This window comes from Pinus tabuliformis, chromosome 9, assembly GCF_031772625.1.
Source record: "Pinus tabuliformis cultivar Carrire ecotype Pingquan chromosome 9, CPIR1, whole genome shotgun sequence".
Taxonomy (NCBI): Eukaryota; Viridiplantae; Streptophyta; class Pinopsida; order Pinales; family Pinaceae; genus Pinus; species Pinus tabuliformis.
The window spans coordinates 2,020,248,651-2,020,274,326 of NC_142307.1; the positions used below are offsets into that span (position 1 = coordinate 2,020,248,651).

The 25,676-nt window shown below is 41.1% G+C and overlaps 1 protein-coding gene across 1 annotated transcript in view; it reads left to right on the plus strand.

Moving 5' to 3' along the window:
* ZDS (zeta-carotene desaturase) overlaps positions 1-24,117 on the plus strand; it is a 367,078-nt gene extending 342,961 nt beyond the window's left edge. Inside the window, exon 14 of the mRNA XM_089439231.1 lies at positions 23,532-24,117. Coding sequence (XP_089295357.1) covers positions 23,532-23,699 — 168 coding nt within the window. The 3' untranslated portion in view covers positions 23,700-24,117. The remainder of the gene's footprint in view (positions 1-23,531) is intronic.
* Positions 24,118-25,676: the final 1,559 nt, after the last annotated feature.

Here is a 25,676-nt window from a genome sequence, read left to right on the forward strand (position 1 = left end):
AGAGGTATCTACAGGATATTTTCAAGCGTTGGACAAGTTGATACCTGACAGGGAGGAATGTGCTAGTCTGTGTCTTGAATTAAGCAGATACTTCAGTTGCACTGGTTTGTCTGGTACCTTCCATGCAATGGAAGATAGAGACAGATTTGATGCTCTCACATGGTGGGAAGCATATGGCGGCCAGGGACTTTTGCCAAAATTGGCAAAAAAAGTTCTCTCACGGGTTGTAAATATTTCTTCTGCGGAGAGGTGTTGGAGCACCTACAACTTCATACATAATGTGAAAAGAAACAGACTCAATGAAAACCGGGCAGAAAGCTTGGTTTATGTGTACTACAACTTGAGGTTGTTGAGTCATTACTGTGATCAGGCTTATGAGGATCCAACATATAAAATTTGGGACAACCACCCAAAGGATGATAATTTGGAGGATGGAACTATACATCTTGAAGAACTGGAAGCAGAACTTGTGAGAGAGGAAGATGAAGCAACAACCATGCCACCTCCACCATCCAGTAGCAGTGCTCGAGTTTCGAGTCTTGTTCCTTTGCTGTCGCTGCCTCCATCTACACCCTCACGTGGAGGGCATGTGCCTTCTGGTTCTGGTCGTCGATTTGTATGGGAGGAGACTCCTAGAAGACCACCACGACCTACTCATACATCAGACATTTCTCATGGCAAGGGCCACATGAAGTAGTAGATAATAGATTTACTTGTCTTTTCTAGTTTCTAGTAGTTTTCATCACTGTTGACAGTTGACTCTTTCATATTTATTATGATATTTTTTGTAAACAATATATGACAATTTAAGTTTGAAGTTGGCAATTATAACTCATTGGTAATGAATTATGAATATGATGCTTCGTGAAAGTTGTTTCATTTCATTTCATTTTATAACATTTCATTTCATGTTAGATATTATTTGTTGTAATGGTTAAACTTAGCTTACAAGTACAACTTTGGTGATCAATGATGATATATGTTATATATTGAAATTTTCAATTTTGAAAGCTTGAAGTTGAAACTTTAAGATTGATGAATCATGATTCATGAGACTCAATATGTTGTATGTTACTAACTTATGGACGTGGTTGATGAAAATTATAACTTCTAGATGATTGTTGTTATATGGTTCAATGATCAATCTATGTTTTTTTTTTTATGTTTTTTATATCTAATTCATCATTTGTTGACATATATGTATCAAAACATAAAAAATATATATATTATCTAAAAAACGCTTCGGGATTCGCTCCCAAACTGGGAGCTTTTGAAAATGTCACCCCCGCACCCGTTTTCGCTCCCGCTCCCAAGTAACACTGGGCCTGGATATGGTAAACGCCTGGGTTCTATAGTTTTGGAACCCTAGTGTGATTATGATCAGTGAGAAGCTATTGAGTCACTCAAGCACTCGTGACAGATTAAGTGTAACCCTAGATAGGCCTATCTCCTATAGCAAATGGTATGATGCAGATCCAGTGGTCATCTTATACATCGTTAGTTGGGCTTGGAAAGATCTAGAATGAGAATACATGTGATTAAGAGGATGTATTTCTTCTAAAGACGACATTAACATATGGTTGATGGTATGTGGTGCGGGATCAAGAGGGAGTTGATAGCTTCCTACAATCCTCATTAAAGATAAGTATTTTCAAAAGCTCATGTTATTTTTTTGTGACACTTCTCTTGATAAGATTTATCATTTTTTATTATTGTTTATTCTTCATGCATGAACATTTGAATGCTAATGAAAGTTCTTGGATGAGGACGTGATCAAGGAAAGAAGATCCATCTTAAGGATCATCAAGATGTAGAGCATTGCAAGAAGAGTTAGCTCTTAGAGAGAGCTGGTGCGAGATAATGAAGAAGCCACTCTCCTATTTAAAAAAAAAAAAAAGGGAATACAGTCTTGACTCCTGCCTCATCATCAGGTACACTTTCATTATGTCTATTTACTTTGTTATTATTGCTCTTGCTCTTGTTCTGAGGTCTACAGGTACATCTGATAAATGTGAGAACCAAGTCTCGATATTGAGGAGGATGTAGAACTACCCCTTGATTAGAGTGGCAATGGACAAGAGCCTAAAAGGATTGCAGTTTCCTAGGTTGATGACTATGATTAAAGAGGCTTCCTATTCAAAGGGAGTAGACTATCACATTGAATGCAACTATCTGATGAGATGATGAGAGCTATATGTCCTTCATGCAATGACCATTCTAGATGACAAGATGCAGTGGTGTCAGATGCTTCCATTATATTAAACTCATTAGGGATAAGGAATATCCTCTCAGAGGAAGAAGATTGTGGCTCTCGTTGTTGGATGCACAAATCAGATATATGTGAAATTGGCTTCCTTCATGATGTACTTAAGGAAGGAGCATACTTGAGGCTACCTCAAGGCTTTGAGGCACATAAGATGAGATCCATGATTACAGATTGAAGAAAGTCCCATATGGACTCAAGCTGGTACCCTGGACCTAGCGTGCCTGGATTGATGGACATCTAATGCAGACTCCAACCCCTCTTCAAGGTTGAAGGTATGTCTTTGATATTTGGTTTCATATATGTTAATATTTTTTTTTCTAACATGATCAAATCACCTCATCAAGAGGGAGTTGACCTTTGAGCCCAAGGTGATCCATTTCTTGAGATTAAAAGTGTAACAGAGAGATGATGAGGACTTCTTTGTTAAGGGAAATATGCTGACAGATACTTGGCATGATGGATTATACTGAAGTAGTTGAGAGAACTTCTCTTCAGACTCAGATTTGATGGATCCTATGATGAGCTGGCAATCAGATAGATCCTTGCTTTGCATTATGTACATTAAGCCAGATAGAGCTTGTACATGTATATTGGTTCGCTGCCAAATATGTGTTAGGACAACTATTAGTCATGGACTGAGATACACTACTAGACTTCATGAATACAACGATGTTAACTGAGGTTGAATATGTTGTTGACAGGAAGAGCACATCACGGTGTTGTTTTTAGCTTGGAGTCTGCCATAATTTCTTGGATGAGCTAAACACAGAAGTTTGTTGATTTGAGTATAGTTGAGGCAGAGTAAATTGTTGCTAATATAGCTAGTTGTGAAGCAGTATGGTTGATAAAGCTCTTTGGAGAAGTTGTTTGAGCATGCGCTGAGCACAACTGTGATATACTATGATATTAAGAGTGGGATCCGACTTTCAAAGAATTTTGTGTTTCATGACCGGTCCAAGCATTTTGAGATTAGATATCAGTGTATATGGATATGGTGCAGAGGGAGCAATGAGGCTCCGACATTGATTTGTTGTGGAATTGAAGCAGTGAAGCTTCAGCATATGAACAAGTTGTTGACATCCTCACCCAGCCTTTGCTGAAAGGGAAGTTCTTGGTCTCCATAGAGCAACTTGAACTGGTGGATATGACCCTCCTGGGAAAGGGTCACGAATGATTGAGAACATTGATCTATTCTCTTCCCCCCTGTTTGAGCTCCCAAGGTGGGAATGGAGTCGGAGGGCTCCTAGGTTGGGGGAACTCACTGACGATAGGATGCGTGCGATCCTTACCTCTCATGGTAAGTGCTATCCTGCCTATTGTCACAATTGCATGTTTATGATCCTTACCTGTGGTAAGTGGTATCTCCCCTACTGTCGAGTATACCTTGGTATGCATCCTACCCACAAGCTACGCTTATTGGGATTACCACCAATCTAGCCAATGGGTGAGGAGACTTGGATGTGTGTGTGATCCTTACCATTTATGGTAAGTGGTATCCTCCCCAAGTGACAAGATGCAGGTGTTATACCACTTGATTCTTGAGGGTTAAGATGGGAAGATCAGCGGACAATAGGATGTGTGTGATCGTTACCCCTCATGGTAAGTGGTATCCTACCTATTGTCTGTTGATTTTGGGTAGCATCGAATGTGCTCTAGCTCCGAAATTTTGTGGAGGGGCTAGAATACATGAGATATCGAGAACCCAGAAATCGTTTGGAGAAATTCCACCCGGATGAGGAGTTATTAAAATAATTAATATATTTAATGGGTTCCTAAGTCTAAACTTTAGGAAAATAAAAATATTAATGTGTATTAATAAGAATACGGGTGAGAAGGTTCTAAGTAACGAGGACCAAGCTGTTTTAATCTTAGTCGTTAATTAGAGATTAGATCACGACCGTTGATTCATCAACCGGAAAAGTATAAGAGGAGGCTTGAGGGTCAGTTGGAGACGCACCGAATTGATCAAAGAGTTCGATTTTTCTGAGGTGAGGTTTGCTGAAAAAATCGAGCTAGTGATCTAAGTTGCACTGAGGGGCAGTTCGGCAAGGGAACTTCAGTCTAAGGCCGAAGAATACATAGCAGAGAGGCGGAGCAGCACTGGGAGAGACAACGCAGTCCCAGAGAGGGTGATGCAAAGGCCATAGGGGTTGACGCAGGTCACACAGAAGCTGCAAGGGTTGACGCAGGCCCTTAGAGGCAGCGCTGGGGAAATTATGTGGGGCAGAGGGAGCAGTTCAGTGAATCAATTTTTTGAGCAAGGGAGGCTCACTGTAGGGGTGATGCAGCTCCTAGAGGAGGTGACGCAGTTCCAGCATAGAGCTTGGAGCAGCCATCGCTGCCCAGCACTAGGAACAGTGGGCTCATCTGTGGGGTTTGATTATCCAGTTGCTGAATTTGTCAGAATATTTGACTCCGAATAGAGGTACTTCTGCCAAGCTGTTTCTCTGTTGGGTGAACCATATCTGGCACCCTAGTTTTATTCAAGAATCTGCTTAATAATACAAATCCTCTATATGCTACACCGATTTTCCCAAATTGGGTTTTTCCAGGGACGATTGTCCAAAAATAACGGTGTCCCTTGTGTGATTGTCTCAGCGTATTTCAGTTGATGATCTGTATGTATGTGTAGGCTGCAGTAGTGTTTTACATCAATATTTATGTAATTAAATAACTTCTTAATGCAAAGAACAAGTAGGAGATGTTAAACTAGTAATTGTAGTAGGGGTTTCTAATGTGTAGATTCAAAAAATTTCACATGGTATCAGAGGGATTGCAAATCATAGGCGACTAAAGACACCAACCAAGAAATTCGGAGAATTTGCAGCAAAAAAGCAGTTGTTCCGAGTGACAGCATTGTTCCAAAGCTAGAGACGCAGAAGGAGGAGTGATGCAGAGGCTCACGCAGTGCTTGTTTCAGCACTCTGAGCTAGGTGGAGGTGGCGCAGTAGCTGGGAGGAGCCCATGTAGTAGTTGCGTCAGCTGTCAAGGCCGGCGCAAAGGCAGAGGGGGGCAAGTCAGGGTCACGCAAAGCCACGTCATCTTTTTGAGCCAGGAAGGATTGACACAGTTGACTAGGAGGAGCTGTCCAACCCACGCAGTGGTTGCGCAGAGCCTGAAGGGCTCAGATTCTTCAAGTTGCTATGGCTAAGGACGCTGAGCATATTTTCGGTTTGAGGAGCTGGTGGGATGCTGTTTTTGTTCGTTCAGAATAGTGTCTAAGGAGACTGAACCAAGGTAGAGGAAATCACTGCCTTGACAGATTTCTAGCCAAGAAATCTAGATCTGGGTTGCACCAGCAAACAAGGATTTGAGAGGAGCGATTCGACAGTTGGTCGAAGGATTTCCGAGAGGGAAATCAAGACTCAAAGGGAGTCTAGAGAGGAGTTGTTCCTTAGAGGGCTTCTTGCGCCTAAGGAATCCAGATCCAAATCTTGCTAGATTGATAGCAAGAGAGGGAGAAGAGAACTAGTTCTATTTTTTGAGCAGAGATGGCAATGGATGGGTTGAGGGATCAGGACAAATTGGACGGAGCTTCCAATTTTCTCATTTGGAAGGCCAGGATCCTGGCAATCCTAGATAAACATCGCATCAAGGACTATGCCTCGAAGGTGGTTGTTGTTCTAGTTGACGTTGATGCGGCACAAAAGTACGAGGAGGCCCAAGTGAAGGCCAAGTGCATGATCCCAGACGGGGTCAAAGATCATGTAGTACCACACATTGTTGAGAAGGACACAACAAGAGAGATGTGGGAGACCCTGACCACCTTGTACCAAGGCTCTTCCATGCAACAGAATATGCTATTAGAGAATCGGTTGAGACAATACCAGATGCAGAAAGGAGAGGAGATAGATACCTTCCTTCTCAGGTTGCAAGGGATTCGCGACCAACTGATGTCTGTGGGGTCTACACCCAGATCCAGAGTTCATGGTCAAGACTACCTTGAATGCAGTCACCGAGGACTAGGAGACATTTGTCCAAAGTATCTTGGGCAGAGCGACTCTCCCCAGATGGGAGAAGATGTGGGTAGGAAGAGCTCAGGAGGTTGACCAAGGCAGGAAGTAGTGGCAAGGGAGCCCGAGTCAAGAAGGAGGAGGAGGAGGATGCAGCTCTCGCATCAGCGGGACAGTAGGGGTAGCAGAAGAGGAAGAAGAAGGACATCACCAAGGTCAGATGCTTCAACTGTGGGGAGCTGGGACATTATGCCACTCAATGCCCCAGGAAGAAAGGCAAGGGGGAGGCTTCTGACTCAAAGGCTTCTCCAGCAAAGGCAGACAAGGATGTCGAGGATGACGATTGTGCCATGAGTGCTCATGCACCTCTGGAGAAGAGGTGGGGCGATATGGAGTTGTAGTCGAGAGGACTACATGTGGGGGCAGGATCCTTGAGGTGCCCAAACTCTTGGATCACATATGGCTACGGGAGCCCTTAACGACAGTAGCATAATGACGGGTGTCGGTTGGAGCGAGGTGTGATGGAGCGACAGTGGCATTGCTAGAGTGCTAGAGTCTGAAGCAACACTGTGGATGTTGTAGCAGTGCGAGAGGCACAGAGCAGTTTGCAGCAGCGCAATGGCAGTAGAGGGTTAGCACAGATTAGCAGCAGAGGTAGCTTCAGCATCACGAGTGATGCAAGGGTGACCCTGCAAAACCAAGATCTTCCTACTTACTTCTCATTACCAAACAAACAATCATTCTAGCTGTGCTCGGCTCAATATTATTGCATAAATCCGCAACACATCATTCCGCTCTTGCAACATATATAATTATAAGCACAGCTTAAAAACATACCAATGGAACCCGCGCTCGGATTTCAACTGAAATAGCTAGCATCCACGGTTTTTTTATAGTCATGAACTGGAACTGCAACTTAATCCCGGTGCGCGCCAGCACTTTTTACACAGTTCTAATCCACGGTTAATGAATTCACGGTATTTCACTAATACAGTTCCACTGCTCATTCAATAAGAGGAAAAATAGCGATTCTGCCAATTCATAGCCCTAACCAAGACTAACACAGTTTTTAATGTATGTCCATTACCTCAGTCTCGCCATACACAGTACGCATCAAGACAATTTAACGCGCAGGCCCAACGCAGTCTCCTCGCAATTAACATTAACAGTAACGCAAGCGCTCCTTGGCTTTTCTCCACAGTTCGACTTCCAACAAATTAATGACCACAGTTATATAACCCAGCCTTCAACCGTAGTTATGGTGCGCGCCATACTCTTGTACACTGATTTGATCAGACCCACACATCGATCTCACAACCTCAACAGCGGTTGAAGGAGCAGGCAGCTCGAAGAAGCACTCGTTCTCATCAAACGCTTGGATAATAAACCGAAACGTGGCCTTCAATAAACTTATATAGCAACTGGACTTGCGCACATATTTAGAACTGAACACGCGCATACATATCCATCTATTCACTCTGCACATACGATTTTACCATGACTTCGTGTGTATCTAAATTGATATGCCGACAGTTATCAAACCACGCCATTATACATCATAATATGCAGATATGTATATGTCGGTCGAAACCGCAAATAGCTCCCACTTTCAAACGACGCCCTTCGAAGGAAACCTGCGCAGATATTAGCTATACCCGCAGGCAGTTCTCCCTCCAATCTACGCTATATAACTCTTCTAGCCGCAAGCGAAGTTATATGTATATAACAACTGGCTTTTCTTTATCATCGCCGCTGGTTACAAGTAGAATTCCGTGCGTACTCAATATATATACCTTCCCTTTATTCTCCTCTCGGCGTCGGCTGGCCTTACTCAAAACAAAGGCTCGTATGTATGCTACACTATCCCGCCGTGTTGTTCACGTCGATGTATATATATAGTAGAGGAATTTACCAGGGTAAAGGCTCGGATGGACTGCACATACAGGTTGCAATTTCTGTTGGTTCGCTCCCAAGTTCTGAACCTCGCCTCTGTCACACTACAGGCGTTCAAACCTTCGATTATGCCGCCCTTCGTTAATCCTCCACGCCGCAATGTCTTGCCACAATCGAAGGTTCAACTATAATGTCGACGACTGTATATCCGCTCCTCCAATCGACGGCTATCTCACTCTCGATGGCTCCATATATATTTATTGCAGATCCACTTCGGATTAATGTGTCGCTATACCGCATACAGAAATTAACATTTACGCCAATGGTATGGCCACATGCATCGCTTTAAACGGGGATTAAGCGCCGCTCACAGCTGTAAATTTGACACATAAGACCGACCAGATACAAATTACATCTGCCTTCGACAATTAGTCTTTATTCTGGTAGGGCGCAGATCTTTCAAGGAGAAATGGCTGTGTACATTCACCTAATTTAACTAGTGAGACCCGTCAGCATCTAACAGTTCATGCGTTCCACAATCGATGGACATATGAGCATATAAATCACAGTTGCGCATTACGATTAGGATCCATCAGCACATATACGAGTTCAACATGCTCATATTCAAATAAAACAAATATTTACACAGAGTTTTCTTCATGGCCAGATATGCAAATTCATGGCCCTTTACAACTGCCTGAAGGCTCCCAAGGAGAACTTCCCACACTCACTCCTCACCCTTACTCTCTCCAAATCCCTTCCTATTTAAAAATCATTAAATTAAATGCTCAATCTCTTAAAATCCTCAACAACCCCTAAATCTCTCAACATCCCTAAAGGATAGGTTTTTATCCCTAAAATCCTTCAATTCATTAAATTTCCTCATATCCTTTTATTAATAAAAGGATATTTACATAAATCCTCACCTTCTCCTATTTAATTCAAATTAATTAATAAAATATTAAAAATCATCACACCCCATATTTACAAATTAACATTATCACACCCCATATTTACAAATGGAGAAAAAGGTCTTGATGCTCCTGCATCAGACTCCCCATGTAAGAAAATTCATGACCACCTGGTCATAAGTCTGGATATCTCCTCCTGGATCCCAAATTTTATTTTGTAATCCTTCCGTGCTTGTTGATTGCTTCATTGCTGTTGTCATCTGTTGTTGTCTTCCAGGTTTCCATATTTTGTGTTGTAGTGCTCCACTTGCTCTGCTCTTGCAATCTTTCACTGTCATTCTCTTGTTGTCGCTCCTTTTCTTTCTTTCTGCTGCTGGTCTCTTCAGGGATTCTTTAGTCATCAGTCTTTTGATACTTTCAATCTCTTGGTCCAAATAATCTCCCGGCTGCTGATTTCCAGCTGTCTGCTGAGCTAAGACGGCTTGCTCAGTTTGTACTGTCACTATGAATGTTGCGGCCTCCCAATCTTCCTTTCCCTCTGCAACATTCCTTTGCTCATCATCTGCAACTTCTTTTATGACAACTGCTTTGTCATCCTTCATCAGCAATCTATCCTGGACATTCATCCTCTGTTCTTCCAATTTCCTCCTTTGAAAATCCATTTCTTTATATAACTCAATGATTTTACTTGGAGTGGACTTTGGAAATTTTACACGATCTTCCATTTCCTCACATGGTCTTTCTTCTGCTAAATCTTCCTTAACATCCTTCAGTAGATGTTCTTCTTCTTCCTCCAAACCTGCAATCACACACAAATCATTAGTTTTAAAATCACAAGACCTTACGGTCTTATTTGATGCTTCAGCCGCCAAATCTTTGGGCTGCCTTGAATCATTCATATGATTCAACTCCTCTAGCTCTTCATCACTTTCAAAAAGTAATGGTCCACTCTCTGGGTAACATAGCGAAACTTCAACCTCTTCTTCAGCATCTTCATTTTGCTGTAGCTCAACTGTTTCGAGCTTCTCTATCCTCTGTCTGGCATCAATAACCTGTTCAAGTTCCCTTAGTTCCTTTATCAACTGCAAATTTACCTGATGATTCCACTTCTCTTGTAGTCTCTGCCACCTCAACTTCTTTCTTATGACATAACCATGCTTCTGGTTTTCCTCATTTCTTTGCAACATCTCCATTAACACCTCAAGCTGAACTGCTATCTCAGCCTTCTCCCTTTCATATTCCTCTTTGCTTAACTGTCTCTGTATGCCAACTGCCTTGGCATCCTTCTCCTTTTGTCCTCTGCTGTGATTTATTTCAGAACCTTTGTTATGACTGTCACTAGTCATCATCATTTCCATCTCTATGAGTTCCTTACTCACTTTACTATGAGTTGCACTAAAGCCTCTTTCGCAGCAAGTCCTGTCCTGCCGCCACTTACCTCACCAAGCCCTCCTCACTCGGTCTTTTGGCAAGCAATTGGTTCTATCTCCGGAACCTCCTTTGAGCATTTCTCTTTGCTCTTCCTGGCTTCAACTCATCTTCCTGTTTACAACTGTCTTCCTTATCCAATCTCTATTGGATTTCCTCAAGGTTCTGCCACACCTATACTTTCACCAGTTTTCTGTTAGCGATTTTAAACATGTCTTCTATGGATTTTCCTTTTGCGAGTTGCAAAAATACTTCTGCTTTAATGCAAAGACTACAACCTTCAAATTCAAATAAACCCAGATCACCTTACCTTCAAGATCTCAGTCTGATCTTGTCTTTTCGTTTACCTGTACTTCAATCTCATCACTTCTGCAGTTCTGTCCTGACATCTTTGATAATAAACTAGTCCTCTGCACCAGCGTTTTCACTTCACGCTTTTGTTGCCACTGAATTGTAATTAAATCTGCGCTCTATTTAAAACTTTCAAACAAGCTGCAAACAGTTATAATCCCATCGATTTCTGCAATTAACAATTACAGTATTGATCCACACATAACAGTGCATCAAAATTCTCCACAGATGAGATCGATTTAAAATTGCTCCTGTTCTAAATTGCCGCACAGTCATGTAGCAGTTGGATTTTTTTCTTAATCAAAGCATATAAAAGTACCCTGTTCCTATACAGCTTAACGCTTTCCATTCAGTTGAACAAACCTTCTGTCTTTATTTAGAAAAAAACAAACACTCTTTTTAACAGAGCCAAGCTCTGATACCAAAAATGATGCAAGGGTGACCCTGCAAAACCAAGATCTTCCTACTTACTTCTCATTACCAAACAAACAATCATTCTAGCTATGCTCGGCTCAATATTATTGCATAAATCCGCAACACATTCCGCTCTTGCAACATATATAATTATAAGCACAGCTTAAAAACATACCAATGGAACCCGCACTCGGATTTCAACTGAAATAGCTAGCATCCACGGTTTTTTTATAGTCGTGAACTGGAACTGCAACTTAATCCCGGTGCGCGCCAGCACTTTTTACACAGTTCTAATCCACGGTTAATGAATTCACGGTATTTCACTAATACAGTTCCACTGCTCATTCAATAAGAGGAAAAATAGCGATTCTGCCAATTCATAGCCCTAACCAAGACTAACACAGTTTTTAATGTATGTCCATTACCTCAGTCTCGCCATACACAGTACGCATCAAGACAATTTAACGCGCAGGCCCAACGCAGTCTCCTCGCAATTAACATTAACAGTAACGCAAGCGCTCCTTGGCTTTTCTCCACAGTTCGACTTCCAACAAATTAATGACCACAGTTATATAACCCAGCCTTCAACCGTAGTTATGGTGCGCGCCATACTCTTGTACACTGATTTGATCAGACCCACACATCGATCTCACAACCTCAACAGCGGTTGAAGGAGCAGGCAGCTCGAAGAAGCACTCGTTCTCATCAAACTCTTGGATAATAAACCGAAACGCGGCCTTCAATAAACTTATATAGCAACTGGACTTGCGCACATATTTAGAACTGAACACGCGCATACATATCCATCTATTCACTCTGCACATACGATTTTACCATGACTTCGTGTGTATCTAAATTGATATGCCGACAGTTATCAAACCACGCCATTATACATCATAATATGCAGATATGTATATGTCGGTCGAAACCGCAAATAGCTCCCACTTTCAAACGACGCCCTTCGAAGGAAACCTGCGCAGACATTAGCTATACCCGCAGGCAGTTCTCCCTCCAATCTACGCTATATAACTCTTCTAGCCGCAAGCGAAGTTATATGTATATAACAACTGGCTTTTCTTTATCATCGCCGCTAGTTACAAGTAGAATTCCGTGCGTACTCAATATATATACCTTCCCTTTATTCTCCTCTCGGCATCGGCTGGCCTTACTCAAAACAAAGGCTCGTATGTATGCTACACTATCCCGCCGTGTTGTTCACGTCGATGTATATATATAGTAGAGGAATTTACCAGGGTAAAGGCTCGGATGGACTGCACATACAGGTTGCAATTTCTGTTGGTTCGCTCCCAAGTTCTGAACCTCGCCTCTATCACACTACAGGCGTTCAAACCTTCGATTATGCCGCCCTTCGTTAATCCTCCACGCCGCAATGTCTTGCCACAATCGAAGGTTCAACTATAATGTCGACGACTGTATATCCGCTCCTCCAATCGACGGCTATCTCACTCTCGATGGCTCCATATATATTTATTGCAGATCCACTTCGGATTAATGTGTCGCTATACCGCATACAGCAATTAACATTTACGCCAATGGTATGGCCACATGCATCGCTTTAAACGGGGATTAAGCGCCGCTCACAGCTGTAAATTTGACACATAAGACCGACCAGATACAAATTACATCTGCCTTCGACAATTAGTCTTTATTCTGGTAGGGCGCAGATCTTTCAAGGAGAAATGGCTGTGTACATTCACCTAATTTAACTAGTGAGACCCGTCAGCATCTAACAGTTCATGCGTTCCACAATCGATGGACATATGAGCATATAAATCACAGTTGCGCATTACGATTAGGATCCATCAGCACATATACGAGTTCAACATGCTCATATTCAAATAAAACAAATATTTACACAGAGTTTTCTTCATGGCCAGATATGCAAATTCATGGCCCTTTACAACTCCCTGAAGGCTCCCAAGGAGAACTTCCCACACTCACTCCTCACCCTTACTCTCTCCAAATCCCTTCCTATTTAAAAATCATTAAATTAAATGCTCAATCTCTAAAAATCCTCAACAACCCCTAAATCTCTCAACATCCCTAAAGGATAGGTTTTTATCCCTAAAATCCTTCAATTCATTAAATTTCCTCATATCCTTTTATTAATAGAAGGATATTTACATAAATTCTCACCTTCTCCTATTTAATTCAAATTAATTAATAAAATATTAAAAATCATCACACCCCATATTTACAAATTAACATTATCACACCCCATATTTACAAATGGAGAAAAAGGTCTTGATGCTCCTGCATCAACGAGGCATCCATACTGACTAGGATGTTAGTGTTTGGGTGAGTTTTCAGTTGCTTACTTCTCAGTAACTGAGTTGCAGTGCAGCAGTTAGCAGTGGTAGTGTTATGGGCAGCATGATGCAACATTTTGAGAGGGCGCTGCAATACAGATGTAGCAGTGGTAGTGGCAGAGTCATGGGCAACAGTACAGGACGCAATAGTGCAGTCGATGAAGGGCAACAGGCCAAGCATCAACAACACAGAGGACCAATGCAGTAGATCAGTGTAGTACTTATGTTGAGAAGTATTACTAGAGCACATTCCTCGCTAAGAGGGAGTGTTGATTTTGGGTAGCATTGGATGTGATCTATCTCCGAAATTTTGTGGAGGGGCTAAAATAAATGAGACTCCAAAACCTAGAAATCGTTTGGAGAAATACCACCCGGATGAGGAGTTATTAAAATAATTAATATTTTTAATGGGTTCTTAAGTCTAAACTTAGGAAAATAAAAATATTAATGTGTATTAATAAGAATATGGGTGAGTAGGTTCTAAGTAACGAGGACCAAGCTATTTTAATTTTAGCCATTAATTAGAGATTAGATCACGGTCGTTGATTCATCAACAGGAAAAGTATAAGAGGAGGCTTGAGGGTCAGTTGGAGACACACCAAATTGATCAAAGAGTTCAATTTTTCTAGGGCAAGGTTTGCTGAGAAAATCGAGCTAGTGATCTGAGTTGCATTGAGAGGCAGTTTGGTAATGGAACTTCAGTGTGAGGCCGAAGAATACATAGCAGAGAGGCAGAGCAGCACCGGGAGAGACAGCGCAGTCCCAGGGAGGGTGACACAGAGGCCGTAGGGGCTGACACAAGGGACGCAGAAGCCGCAGGCGCTGATGCAGGCCCTTAGAGGCAGCGCTTGGGAAATTTTGTGGGGCAGAGAGGGATCAGTTTAGCAAATCGACTTTCTGAGCAGGGGAGGCTCACTATAGGGGTGACACAACTCCTAGAGGAGGTGACGCAGTTCCAGTGCAGAGCTTGGAGCAGCCATCGTTGCCCAGCACTGGGAACAACCGAGCCATCTGTGGGGTTTGATCATGTAGTTGTTGAATTTGTCGGAATATCTGTCTCCGAATAGAGGTACTTCTACTAGGATGTTTCTCTGTTGGGTGAGCCATATCTGGCACCCTAGTTGTATTCAATAATCTGCTTAATAATACAAATCCTCTATGTGCTGCACCGGTTTTCCCGAATTGGGTTTTTTCGGGGATGATTGTCTAAAAATAACAGTGTCCCTTGTGTGATTGTCTCAGTGTATTTCAGTTCATGATCTGTATGTATGTGTAGGTTGCAATAGTGTTTTGCATCGATATTTATGTAATTAAATAACTTGTTAATGCAAAGCACAAGTAGGAGATGTTAAGCCAGTAATTGCAGTAGGGGTTTCTGATGTGTAGATTCAGAAATTTTCACATTGTCATGATCAATAGGATATGTGTGATCCTTACCTCTCACAGTAAGTGGTATCCTGCCTATTGTCATTGGATATAGGGTGGCATATTGATCTCCCCTATGGTGATTCTTCGTCTTTAGATCAATACATCATTGTTCAGTTGATGATCAGAGGAGAGACAAGTTGAGACAAGATGTGATGAGATGGATGTCTTATTGATGTAGCTAAGATGAAGGTCATGGAGCATGACCCAAAGACTAGTAGGGTTTGGAGGATCTCTATCTCTTGTGGTAAATTGATCTCCCCTACTATCGGTCGTGGATTATTCTCTATGAGATGAGACATGATGCAACGATGAGGAGACATCCGAGTTTAGATTTATGATGTAGATGGAAATTTCTCCCCAGCTGAGAGGGAATGTTGAAAATTGAGGGCAACTATGGGACGAATTTCCCATAGGAACCCAAAGACCCCAAAGGAAGCTCAACTGCCCCAAAAAGAATTCAAATTGGATAAAGAAATATTATTAATATGGCACAAATCAACATGCGCAAGCAATCATTAAAGACATGTGAAAAAGGTATTTAATATTATTTTGAGCAAAATTTGAATTTAAAAATTGCCCTCTAATATTTGCAAGTCCGCTCAAGTTGGCCTCACAAGCAAAGGCACCCCATTGATTTGTATAAATAAAAGGTCCTATGGCTCATTGGGATCATCGCGTCATTAAGAGAAATGATCTCTATGGCTCGCAATTATACACTATGGTTCGCATTATTTCTAAGGTTCATTGTTGCTTACTATTATATGTTTCGCATTATTTTGAGCTTTGTGGCATCACATGGCATCGCTCTTTGTGGCATTGTATGTCATAGCTCTCTTTGGCATCGCATGGAAGCACGTATGTGTGTGTGTGTGACACGCTACTTTGAGATAGCATTAGTGACTCGCTACTCTAAAGCTTGCAATAGTGACTCGCTACACTATACCCTGTGGAATTATTACAATGGCATCTTTGTATCTTTGTGGCATCGCATTTCTTACAGTGGCATCTTTGTATCTCTATAGTGGCATCGCTACACGTTGTGGCATCATACTACTTATACAGTGGCTTGCTCTCCATTAGAGTGGATTATTTATATAATGAATCACTTAGCTATACTTTACAGTAGCTCGCTTATACATCGGCTTGATTACTCTGAGACTCGCATATAGTATTTACAATGAAGCTCGCACTTACTTCTGTGACTCAATTTCTCAAAGAGGCTCGGAGTCATACAATGGCTCATCGCAGAGGTTCGTAATAATCTTGGTAACTCGAATCACTTCATCTCTGTATGGTATGGCTCGACTTTTGTATCTTTGTATGGCTCGATTTTGGTATCTTTTTGGCTTGACTATGATGGATCAATTTCATCTCAATGGCTCGACTTTTGTAACCTTGTGTGGTTGTGACTTACTGATATGGGAGCGACCTTTGAAGGATAGCAATGATATGACAATGATGTATGGCTTACATGGCAATGGTCTACTTGACAGTGGCAATAACCTTGTTTTATGGCAATGGTAGGGCAATGACCTTATAAGGATGTTGCAATGATATGACAGTGATGTATGGCTTACATGGTAGTGATCTACTTGACAGTGATAGTGGCCTTGTTACATAACAACGACTTTGAAGTTTGATGATATGGCAATAACGCTCTGATGTATGGCTTGTCTTTATGACAATGACTATGACAGTATGGTATGGTTTGTTGTTGGATTGGCCCTAGGTGGCCTTATGTGATTGATGTATCATACTCATTCCACATTGTATCTCAGTTGAACATTTGATGAATGTCTATTAGAAGAAGAATTTGATTGGGCTTTTCCCCTTGTGGGCTTTTTCCCTAGTCTCTGACATAAATCCTGGTGTCTCTAATGTGCATGTTTTTCTTCTACTATTTCTTTATTGTTTCATTGCATTGTTAATGTTATTGTTCTCTCTACATAATTGCTAATGATTATATGATGTTATGGGGTGAATGTTAAATGAAAATGTTGAAAAAGTTTTAAAATGCAATTATTTACAACAAAGAACAATCTAGCCCTAAAAATTAACATTATGTGCCCCATTAACAGAAGTATTGTCGTCCCCTAACATTCTATTACCAAAACAATACTAAACTAGAACTTTTTTAACTATTCTCCCAATATTGCTTGACTGTTGATATCCTAATAAGTTGACCCTTTGGTGGCCTTAGTTAACGCGGAATTATTTGTCAAATTTCTATTGTCATTTTGGAACAAGCATACAAAGCGCTATTTGTAAAAATGTTAAGATGTTGATGTCTCGATAAGTGCTTCGACATAACTCTTGGTCCTGTTGATTTGGGGTAGCATAGGATGTGCTCTAGCCATGAAAATTGGTGGAGAAGCAAAAGCACATGAGATCTCCAATACCTAGAAATGATTTGGGCAGATTCTAAACAGTTTGGGAGATATTAAAACAATTAATATTTTTAATGAAGTCCCTAAGTCTAAACTTAGGGAAAATAAAATATTAATGTGAATTAATATGAAACTATGTTAGAAGGGTCCAAAAGTCATGGATCAAGCCAAATCTAATCTTAGCCGTTGATTAGAGATTTAATCTCGACCGTTGATTTGTCAACGAGAAAAGTATAAGAAGAGGCTTGAGGGTCAGCTGAAGAACAAATTGAGGGAGACCAGTCAGTTCAATTTCTGGAGCGGGGTTAGCTGAGAAATTCGAACTAGTGGTCTGGTGAGCAGCAGGAGGCAGCAAGTACAAAACAGAGATTCGGGATTAGCTACTAGAGACCAGCGCAGAGCCAGGAGAGGCAGACACAGAAGCAGCAGGAGACTGCGCAGTCACTAGAGGGCCTGCGTGGGTGAAGCAGAGTATTTGGAAGCTACGCAGAGGTCAGCCACGCTGATGCTGGTACTGGGAGAAGTGCTGGAGATTTTTTTCTGTGGGTAAGCCAGTTTGGCACCCTGTTGTATTGAAGAATTGTTGAATAATAAAATCCTCCCTTGCTGCACCGGTTTTCCCACATTGGGTTTTTTCAGGGACTGTTGTCCAAAATATCTGTGTCAATGTGTTGATTCTTGTGCATGTGTTTGTTTCTGTATTACGGTGTGATATCTGCAACAGAGTCTATTTTAATGTTTATTGAAGGAATTTCATAAATAACTTATTGAAGAATAAGTAGGCAAAGTAAATGAGATGTTGCAGTGATAGAATTTTCATATGGTATTAGAGCAGGTAGTCAGAGATAGGAGGGGAAAATTAGTTATGGGTCGTGAACATGATGCAGAGGCATCCACGTCAGGGGACTCGCACAGATTTTCAGAAGATTGCACAAGAGAAAGAGATTTTGATTTCTCTATGTTGGCTTCCAAGTTGGAAGAAGAAGTGGCTTGTATGACTAGTTCCGCATAATCAAAAGTATGGTATATAGACAGTGAAGCCTCTTGGCATATGACGGGAATTAGGGAATGTTTCTTTGAATATCGAGAAGAGAAGATGAACTTTCAGATCACCATGGGGAACAAGGCAAAGTGTACTCCAGTAGGGAAGGGTACCGTAGTTTTTCAAACAGAATCAGGAAAACGGTTCTGTGCTACAAATGTGTTGCTTGTACCAGGATTGGGGATGAACTTACTTTCCGTGTCGCAACTTCAAGGCAAGGGCTATGACGTCTACTTCATCAAGGAGAGGGTATACGTCAAACACCCGAGCTGGAAAAAGAAAGTGCAAATCGGGATCAAAAGTAACAGGTTGTATAGATTACAACTAGAACCACCAATGGCACTGATAGGCAACCATGGAGACAAGGACTTGAACGAATTATGGCATAGAAGAATGGGTCATTTGCACCATGGAGCTCTGAGAATTCTTAGGAGCTTGGCTGACATTGGATCAGGAATGACTTCCTAGTGCAGTAGGAAACTAAATTTCGTGGCTCTGAGCTCATTTGAGGCAGAATATATGGCTACGAGCACAGCTTCGTGTGAGGCCATATGGCTTAGAAAACTGCTTGTGAACCTATTTAGAGATAAATGGAGGCGACCAGGATCATGTGCGATAATCAGAGTTGCATCAAGCTCTCTGAGAATCCAGTGTTTCATGATAGGTTAAAGCATATTGATATCCGGTGTCACTTTGTTAGAGACTGTGTCCAACGAGGCGCTATATAGTTGAGCTACACTCCTATAGGGGAACAGGTGGCAAGCATCCTCACCAAGGCCCTTGGAAGGACAAAGTTTGGTTACTTCAGGGAAAAAATGGGGATGATAAAGAATCCGCTTCAGTAACAGAAATGGGAGTGATAACAGCACGAATGAAGAGGGAGTTGCAGTGCAGATGCAGTGTTGGGAGAAAAGGACTAGCAGCAGCACGGATGCAGAGGGAGCTGTCGTACAGACGCAGCGGTGCAATAGCAGAGCCATGGGCAGCGATACATGATGCAGCATTGTAGAGGATGTTGGGCAGGGAGGCTTAGCATCAGTACAGGGACTGATGCCGAATGATCAGGATGATGCTCAATGAGGAGCATTACTAAAGCATAATCCTCGCTAAGAGGGAGTGTTGATTTGGGGTAGCATCAGATGTGCTCTAGCCACGAAAATTGGTAGAGAAGCTAAAGCACATGAGATCTCCAATACCCAGAAATGGTTTGGGCAGATTCTAAACAGTTTGGGAGATATTAAAATAATTAATGTTTTTAATGGAGTCCCTAAGTCTAAACTTAGGGAAAATAAAATATTAATGTGAATTAATATGAAACTATGTTAGAAGGGTCCAAAAGTCATGGATCAAGCCAAATCTAATCTTAGCTGTTGATTAGAAATTTAATCTCGGTTGTTGATTTGTCAACAAGAAAAGTATAAGAAGAGGCTTGAGGGTTAGTTGGAGAACAAACTGAGGGAGACCAGTCAGTTCAATTTATGGAGTGGGGTTAGCTGAGAAATTTGAACTAATGGTCTAGTGAGCAGCAGGAGGCAGCAAATACGGAACAAAGATTCAGGATCAGCTATTGGAGACCAGCGCAGAGGCAGGAGAGGCAGACACAGAAGCAGCAGGAGACTCTGCAGTCACTGGAGGGCCTGCGTGGGTGATGCAGAGAGGCCCAGGGTTGACACAGTCAAGCAAGGGTACACAGAGGTTAGCCAAGCTGACACGGGGACTGGGAGAAGTGTTGGAGATTTTTTTTTGTGGGTAAGCCAGTTTGGCACCCTGTTGTACTGAAGAATTGTTGAATAATAAAATCCTCCCTTGCTGCACCGTTTTCCCACATTGGGTTTTTCCGGGGACTGTTGTCCAAAATATCTGTGTCAATGTGTTGATTCTTGTGCATGTGTTTGTTTCTGTACTACGGTGTGATATCTGCAACAGAGTTTATTTTAATGGTTATTGAAGGAATTTCATAAATAACTTATTGAAGAATTAGTAGGCAAAGTAAATCAGATGTTGCAGTGATAGAATTTTCACAAGTCCTATCACCTAGCCGTGTCATGGCCTGTCAGCTGCCACCTTACCTGGCATAGCCATATGTCTACCCTATCATCAGTGTCGTGAGTTGTTGATTCACCTATCACATCGCCCTACCAACTTGATTCCATAATGCTTCATGATGTCATCTTGTGCGTCGGCACCTAGTTTTGAGGGGTTCCCTAATGGTTTTTGAATCATCAGGTGGGGACCCAATAGGCTACCGCTAGGCAGTATAACACTCAGTAAGCTTTTGAGAAACCCCCCCCCCTCCTGGGCATTATTCGTCAAGCTAATTGGGGGGTGGTCGAAATCACAAAAGGTCGTCAATCCGACGTGCCTTAGGAAAATGTGCGTGCTCTCTAACCTACACTTGATTAACCAGTGAGTACACTTTAATGACCCTAGATTAATATGCTTTTATCATAGCAAGTTTTATGTAAATGCTTCCTGGGCCAATCTGCAGCATGATTAGGATGTGATTGCAAGGTTGTTGTCAGCTTGAAAATTCGAACCTGCGATCTATGTTAAGGAGCATGTGACTCTGATCCCTTGCTAAGAATACCCCATGAGACCACATCTCATTTATGATTTTGATCAAACCGTTAATGTGCCAACCCCACATTTCCACTTTTCTTGGAGAAGTTTCCATCAAGCAATATGCAAACGTGCTAAAATTTCCTTGCGGGGCTTTGTCCCCCACAAGTCTAATGTTTGAACCTAATGCTTTGACTTTTATTTCAAAACCCTATTCAACTTGAACCCAATATGTCTGCAAATTTTCATTACGATACTCCATTCAATTTGCCAATAGCAATTTTGTCAAATAGTTTGCAATCATTATAACAATTTTGTCTTTGTCATTCGTCTCTAACCCATGGAAGCGTAGTGTTGTGACCTAGGCTTTGATACCTTTTTGTATCATCCCCAATGACCCAATGGGGATTTTCACTATCTTTGTAACTTGACCTATGAAAATTTTCCCATTATTCTATACTTGTACCTCTAATTCCATGAGTAATTTGTGCCCACCAAGGCATCCATAACATCCCAAATCATTTATATGCTTTTTTCCCATCATTCAACTCTGCTATATATGCTCAATGCACATTATTATGCAATGCATCATATACTTATTCATTGTAACACATTTAAACATGTAGAAACACATATAATTTGTAAACATCATGTAAATAACAAATTAACAAAACAGAGAATAGTGAGATATAACACAACACTTATCTTTGAGAAAAATCACCAACTAACTGTAGACCTCTGATGCTCCACCCAGTCATCGACCACGTTGCTTTTAACCTTTCAACATTAGGTCACCCTCGAGGTAGGCCTTTGACTCCACAAAGACTTTGACTCACCTATGCCAGGTACGTATCCAAGACCAAACATAATCAAGTCAAAGTAACAAACCTTGACCTAACAATCTCCCATCAACAGTCTCACATCCCTCATTAGCCCACACAACTCAAGTAGTGCACCCGCTTCTTTGCACCTACAGTCCATCAGGTTGTGCCAATATCCTTTCAAAGTTTCTAACTCGAACAACCAAGGATGTTCCAAAGCATTGTGGTTTCCTAGGAGTTCCAACTGCCCTCTAAGTCTTAATCAGGCCAAGGTACTAAACCTAACAACCTCCCACCAACAGCCTCACATCCCCCATTAGCCCACATAATCTGGGTAGTGCACCCCCTTCCCTGCACTCGCAGTCCATCAAGTTGTGTCACTACCCTTGCATGGTTTGAACTCAATTGACTAAGGTTGTTCCATAGCACCTTGGTTCCCTAGGAGTTCCAACTGCCTTCAAGGTCTTCTAGGTAACTATCGCACCTCAAACCAGGAAAACCTATCCCTTTCTTCCCTAATCCCCCTAGGATTTCAACAGGGATCCCTCATGTCACAAGTCTCTATTTTCCCTTCCAGGAAGTTTTTTCCTCCCCACAGCCAGAATGATGTTTGTGTGCCCTGTCACTAACACCCTCACTTTTATGTGCATGTACCTCCTTGTGCACATGGCATCATTCTGAATGTCTCTTTGACACTAACCTCCTTACTTTTATGTGCATGTCCCTCCTTGGACACATGGCATTCTCTAAAGTCCCTTTAGGGACATAGTGTAAACACCCATGCACATTTGATTTAGGCTTATTTTAATAAAAGCATAGCCAGCTAGGCTTAAGCCCTTCATCACTTATCCCTTAGCACCCTTTCACACTCGTGGAGTCTTACCCCCCCATGCTCTCTTGTCTGACTAGGCCTGCAGCAATGATGTATTTTATTGTTATGCATGTGATTACATATTTTCAAGGCTACGCCCTCTGGCCTTTTAATACAATAGGCTCACCAGCCTAGAATCACACAAGCACTCCAGCTTCAAAACATATAACATAGGCACACTGGCCTAAACACACACACACACACACACACATATATATATATATACATATACATGGGCACTCCCGACTCACCAACCTAAACATGATATCCTAGGGGTGTTAAACAAGGGTATTGCAACCATCCATACGAAATCCTTGGTGCATTATATGCTTCTCTTATTGTTTATGGTCATCCCCGCCCCCCACCCTCCCCCTGCAGCTAACAATGTTATATGGTACTCATCATGCTGTTTACATCTTGTCGGTATGGTCCTAGAATCCTACCTTTTGTCTTACCTAGTTGCTCCCAGTGCTGTTCTAGGGAATATAATCCAAGAGCAATTTTCAATCTTAACTATGCTGAAGTAAAACTTAAGAAAGAGAAAACCTTCTTGTCCATAAGCAGGTAACTATTGCTTAGGTGCAATAATGTATTCTGGTTTTATTTCGTTTGCTTCACTGATGTAAATATTTGACTGTATGTATAAGATGTTCTTTTCAGAGGCAAATATTGCTTATCGTGATTGATTTCACATTTCCTCCTCATTGAAGTAAATCATACTTGAATACATTTTGCTCAGGATTGTCATAAAATACAAAATGATATGTAGTAATCTCTAGGAATACTTGAAGCAGTTTATAGGTCGATTTTGTAGGATTTTAATGATTTCTAACACCTCTGGTCATTTAACTGGCTTTTCCTAAAAACTTTTTTACAGGATTATATTGACAGTATGGAAGGAGCAACGTTATCAGGAAGGCAGGCTTCAGCCTATATTTGTGAATCAGGGACCATGCTGGCTGAGCTTACACGTATGCTTGAATTTGATGATGCTCTAATGCAGGTAAAATCTGCAGAGAGTGCAGATGAACTGACAGTTGTATGACAGCTAAACTGGCTGTTTCTGAAGTAAAAATTAAATTTTTGTGCAGATGTCATGTTTGACCTGCTTCCCTGTGTCACATAAAATACAATCACATAGGATGGGTTGAGGGTCCAAGGTTATGTAGATTATACATTTGTTGGCTTTGGTCAGGCAGCAGCTGAAATTTTCATCTTAAAGCTCACTCTTTTTCAGTATCCTGAAGAAGAATTTCTGCTAGCTGGCCATCACTAACTCCACCTAGTGGAATTATATAAAGTAGAGCTCTTGATATGTTACTATAATTTGGTGTAGTCTGCATAGCGAGTATAAAGCAATGCAGTTGCTGTTCATACATTTAGGACTAGGCAATGTGAATGTACACCGTTAAGGTGCAAGGCTCTGTACAATATATATTTAAGTGTCTTGTTTTTAAGGTCAACGATATCAAAATCTACCAACCATGTTTTATTTCATTGGAAATCATGATCTTAATAAGAGAAATATGAAATTTACAGATTAACAAATTATTCTTGGCTTAGGAGCATGTAAATGTAGAATGAAACCTAAAATGCATTGCTTATAAAATCTCTTGGTGGACTAGCATGCAACCATTTTTCTCTTTCGGTATTCTTGCATTTCAAATATAAATATAAAATCACATTGTCTAAGGAAAATAATCATTCATATGTATAAGGGATGACAATTGCATCTCTTCTAGTTGAACCAAGAGAAGCAATGTGCATTTTACAGCCCAGTATTGAAGAGATTGTAACATCCATCACATGTAACCCGTGTCCCATGTAAGGTCAACCCAATTTTAAATTTTATACTAAACTAATAAAATAGAAAATATATAATTTTGGAATTAGTCATAAACATTTGAAGATGTTTGTATGCATAACAGGCTATACTATATGGTATTACGTACAATCCTTACACTCGCTATTTCTAAAAAAGTTCAGAGAATTTTAAAAAAGGCCAAGTGGCATTCCATTCTTGTCCCTTAAAATGCAGTTTAGCTTTATGAAACTTAAGCATAATTATTTTCAATTTGCAACAAAATCCATGAAGGATCTGTGAGACAAAGAACTGTTTCTATAGCAGGTTTTCTTCTGCATATTTTTTTTGTTAATGATGATTATGTTGAAACTTGAGATTTTTACATCAGTGTTCAGAACCATTACAAAACACCCTGGTTCTATAAAAAGATTAGATCCATATTTCAGATTGAAAAGGTGATTGAATAGGAATTTATTCAAGCATTTAGTACTCAATCTAAATCACTATTATTTATTATTTTCACAATGCTAGTGATTATGATGGTGGGAGAATTAGAATTGAATGACTGATGGATGTTGATTTTTTGTAGCATCAGGGGGTATTCCCGCATGGCTAAAGGGGCCTCCAAGTCAGCCTAGAAAAATTAAAATAAATTTATTTTTGGAATGACAAGTTGGCCCAGCGAAATGAAAGGGTGTGTCCCTTGGGTTATTTTACCCCATTCGACAAGTTTAAATAGATGATGCAACATCTCATTTCTCCACCAACGAAGAGGAAGTCTGAGCAAGAAGAAATCTGCTTAAGATTTCATCTTTCTATCTTTTATCTCTCTCTCTTGGCTGCACATGTGAAGAAGATTTGAATGAAATCTAGACCAGTTTGACCAGCTGAATTGACCGCAATAGTTAAGCGTGCTTCACTGTTTGACTGAACTATTTTGACAAAGGGTTGACCACAGATTGCTGACCGTAGGAGAGCCACATGTGTGAACTGTTGATCGCAGGGTTGACCACAGAATGGTAGGGTTGATCGTAGTTGACCACAGTCAATTGCAGGGCCAAACTTTGACCGCAACCAGTTTGACAAGGCAGAGTTGACCAGTGCTGATTTTCTGATATTTTGGCTGGTTTGACCAGCATTAAACAGCTTATTTTTTACCAGGTTTGGCTGGTGTTTGACTTGGATTATTGGCATAGATTTCTAGACAAATTGCTTATT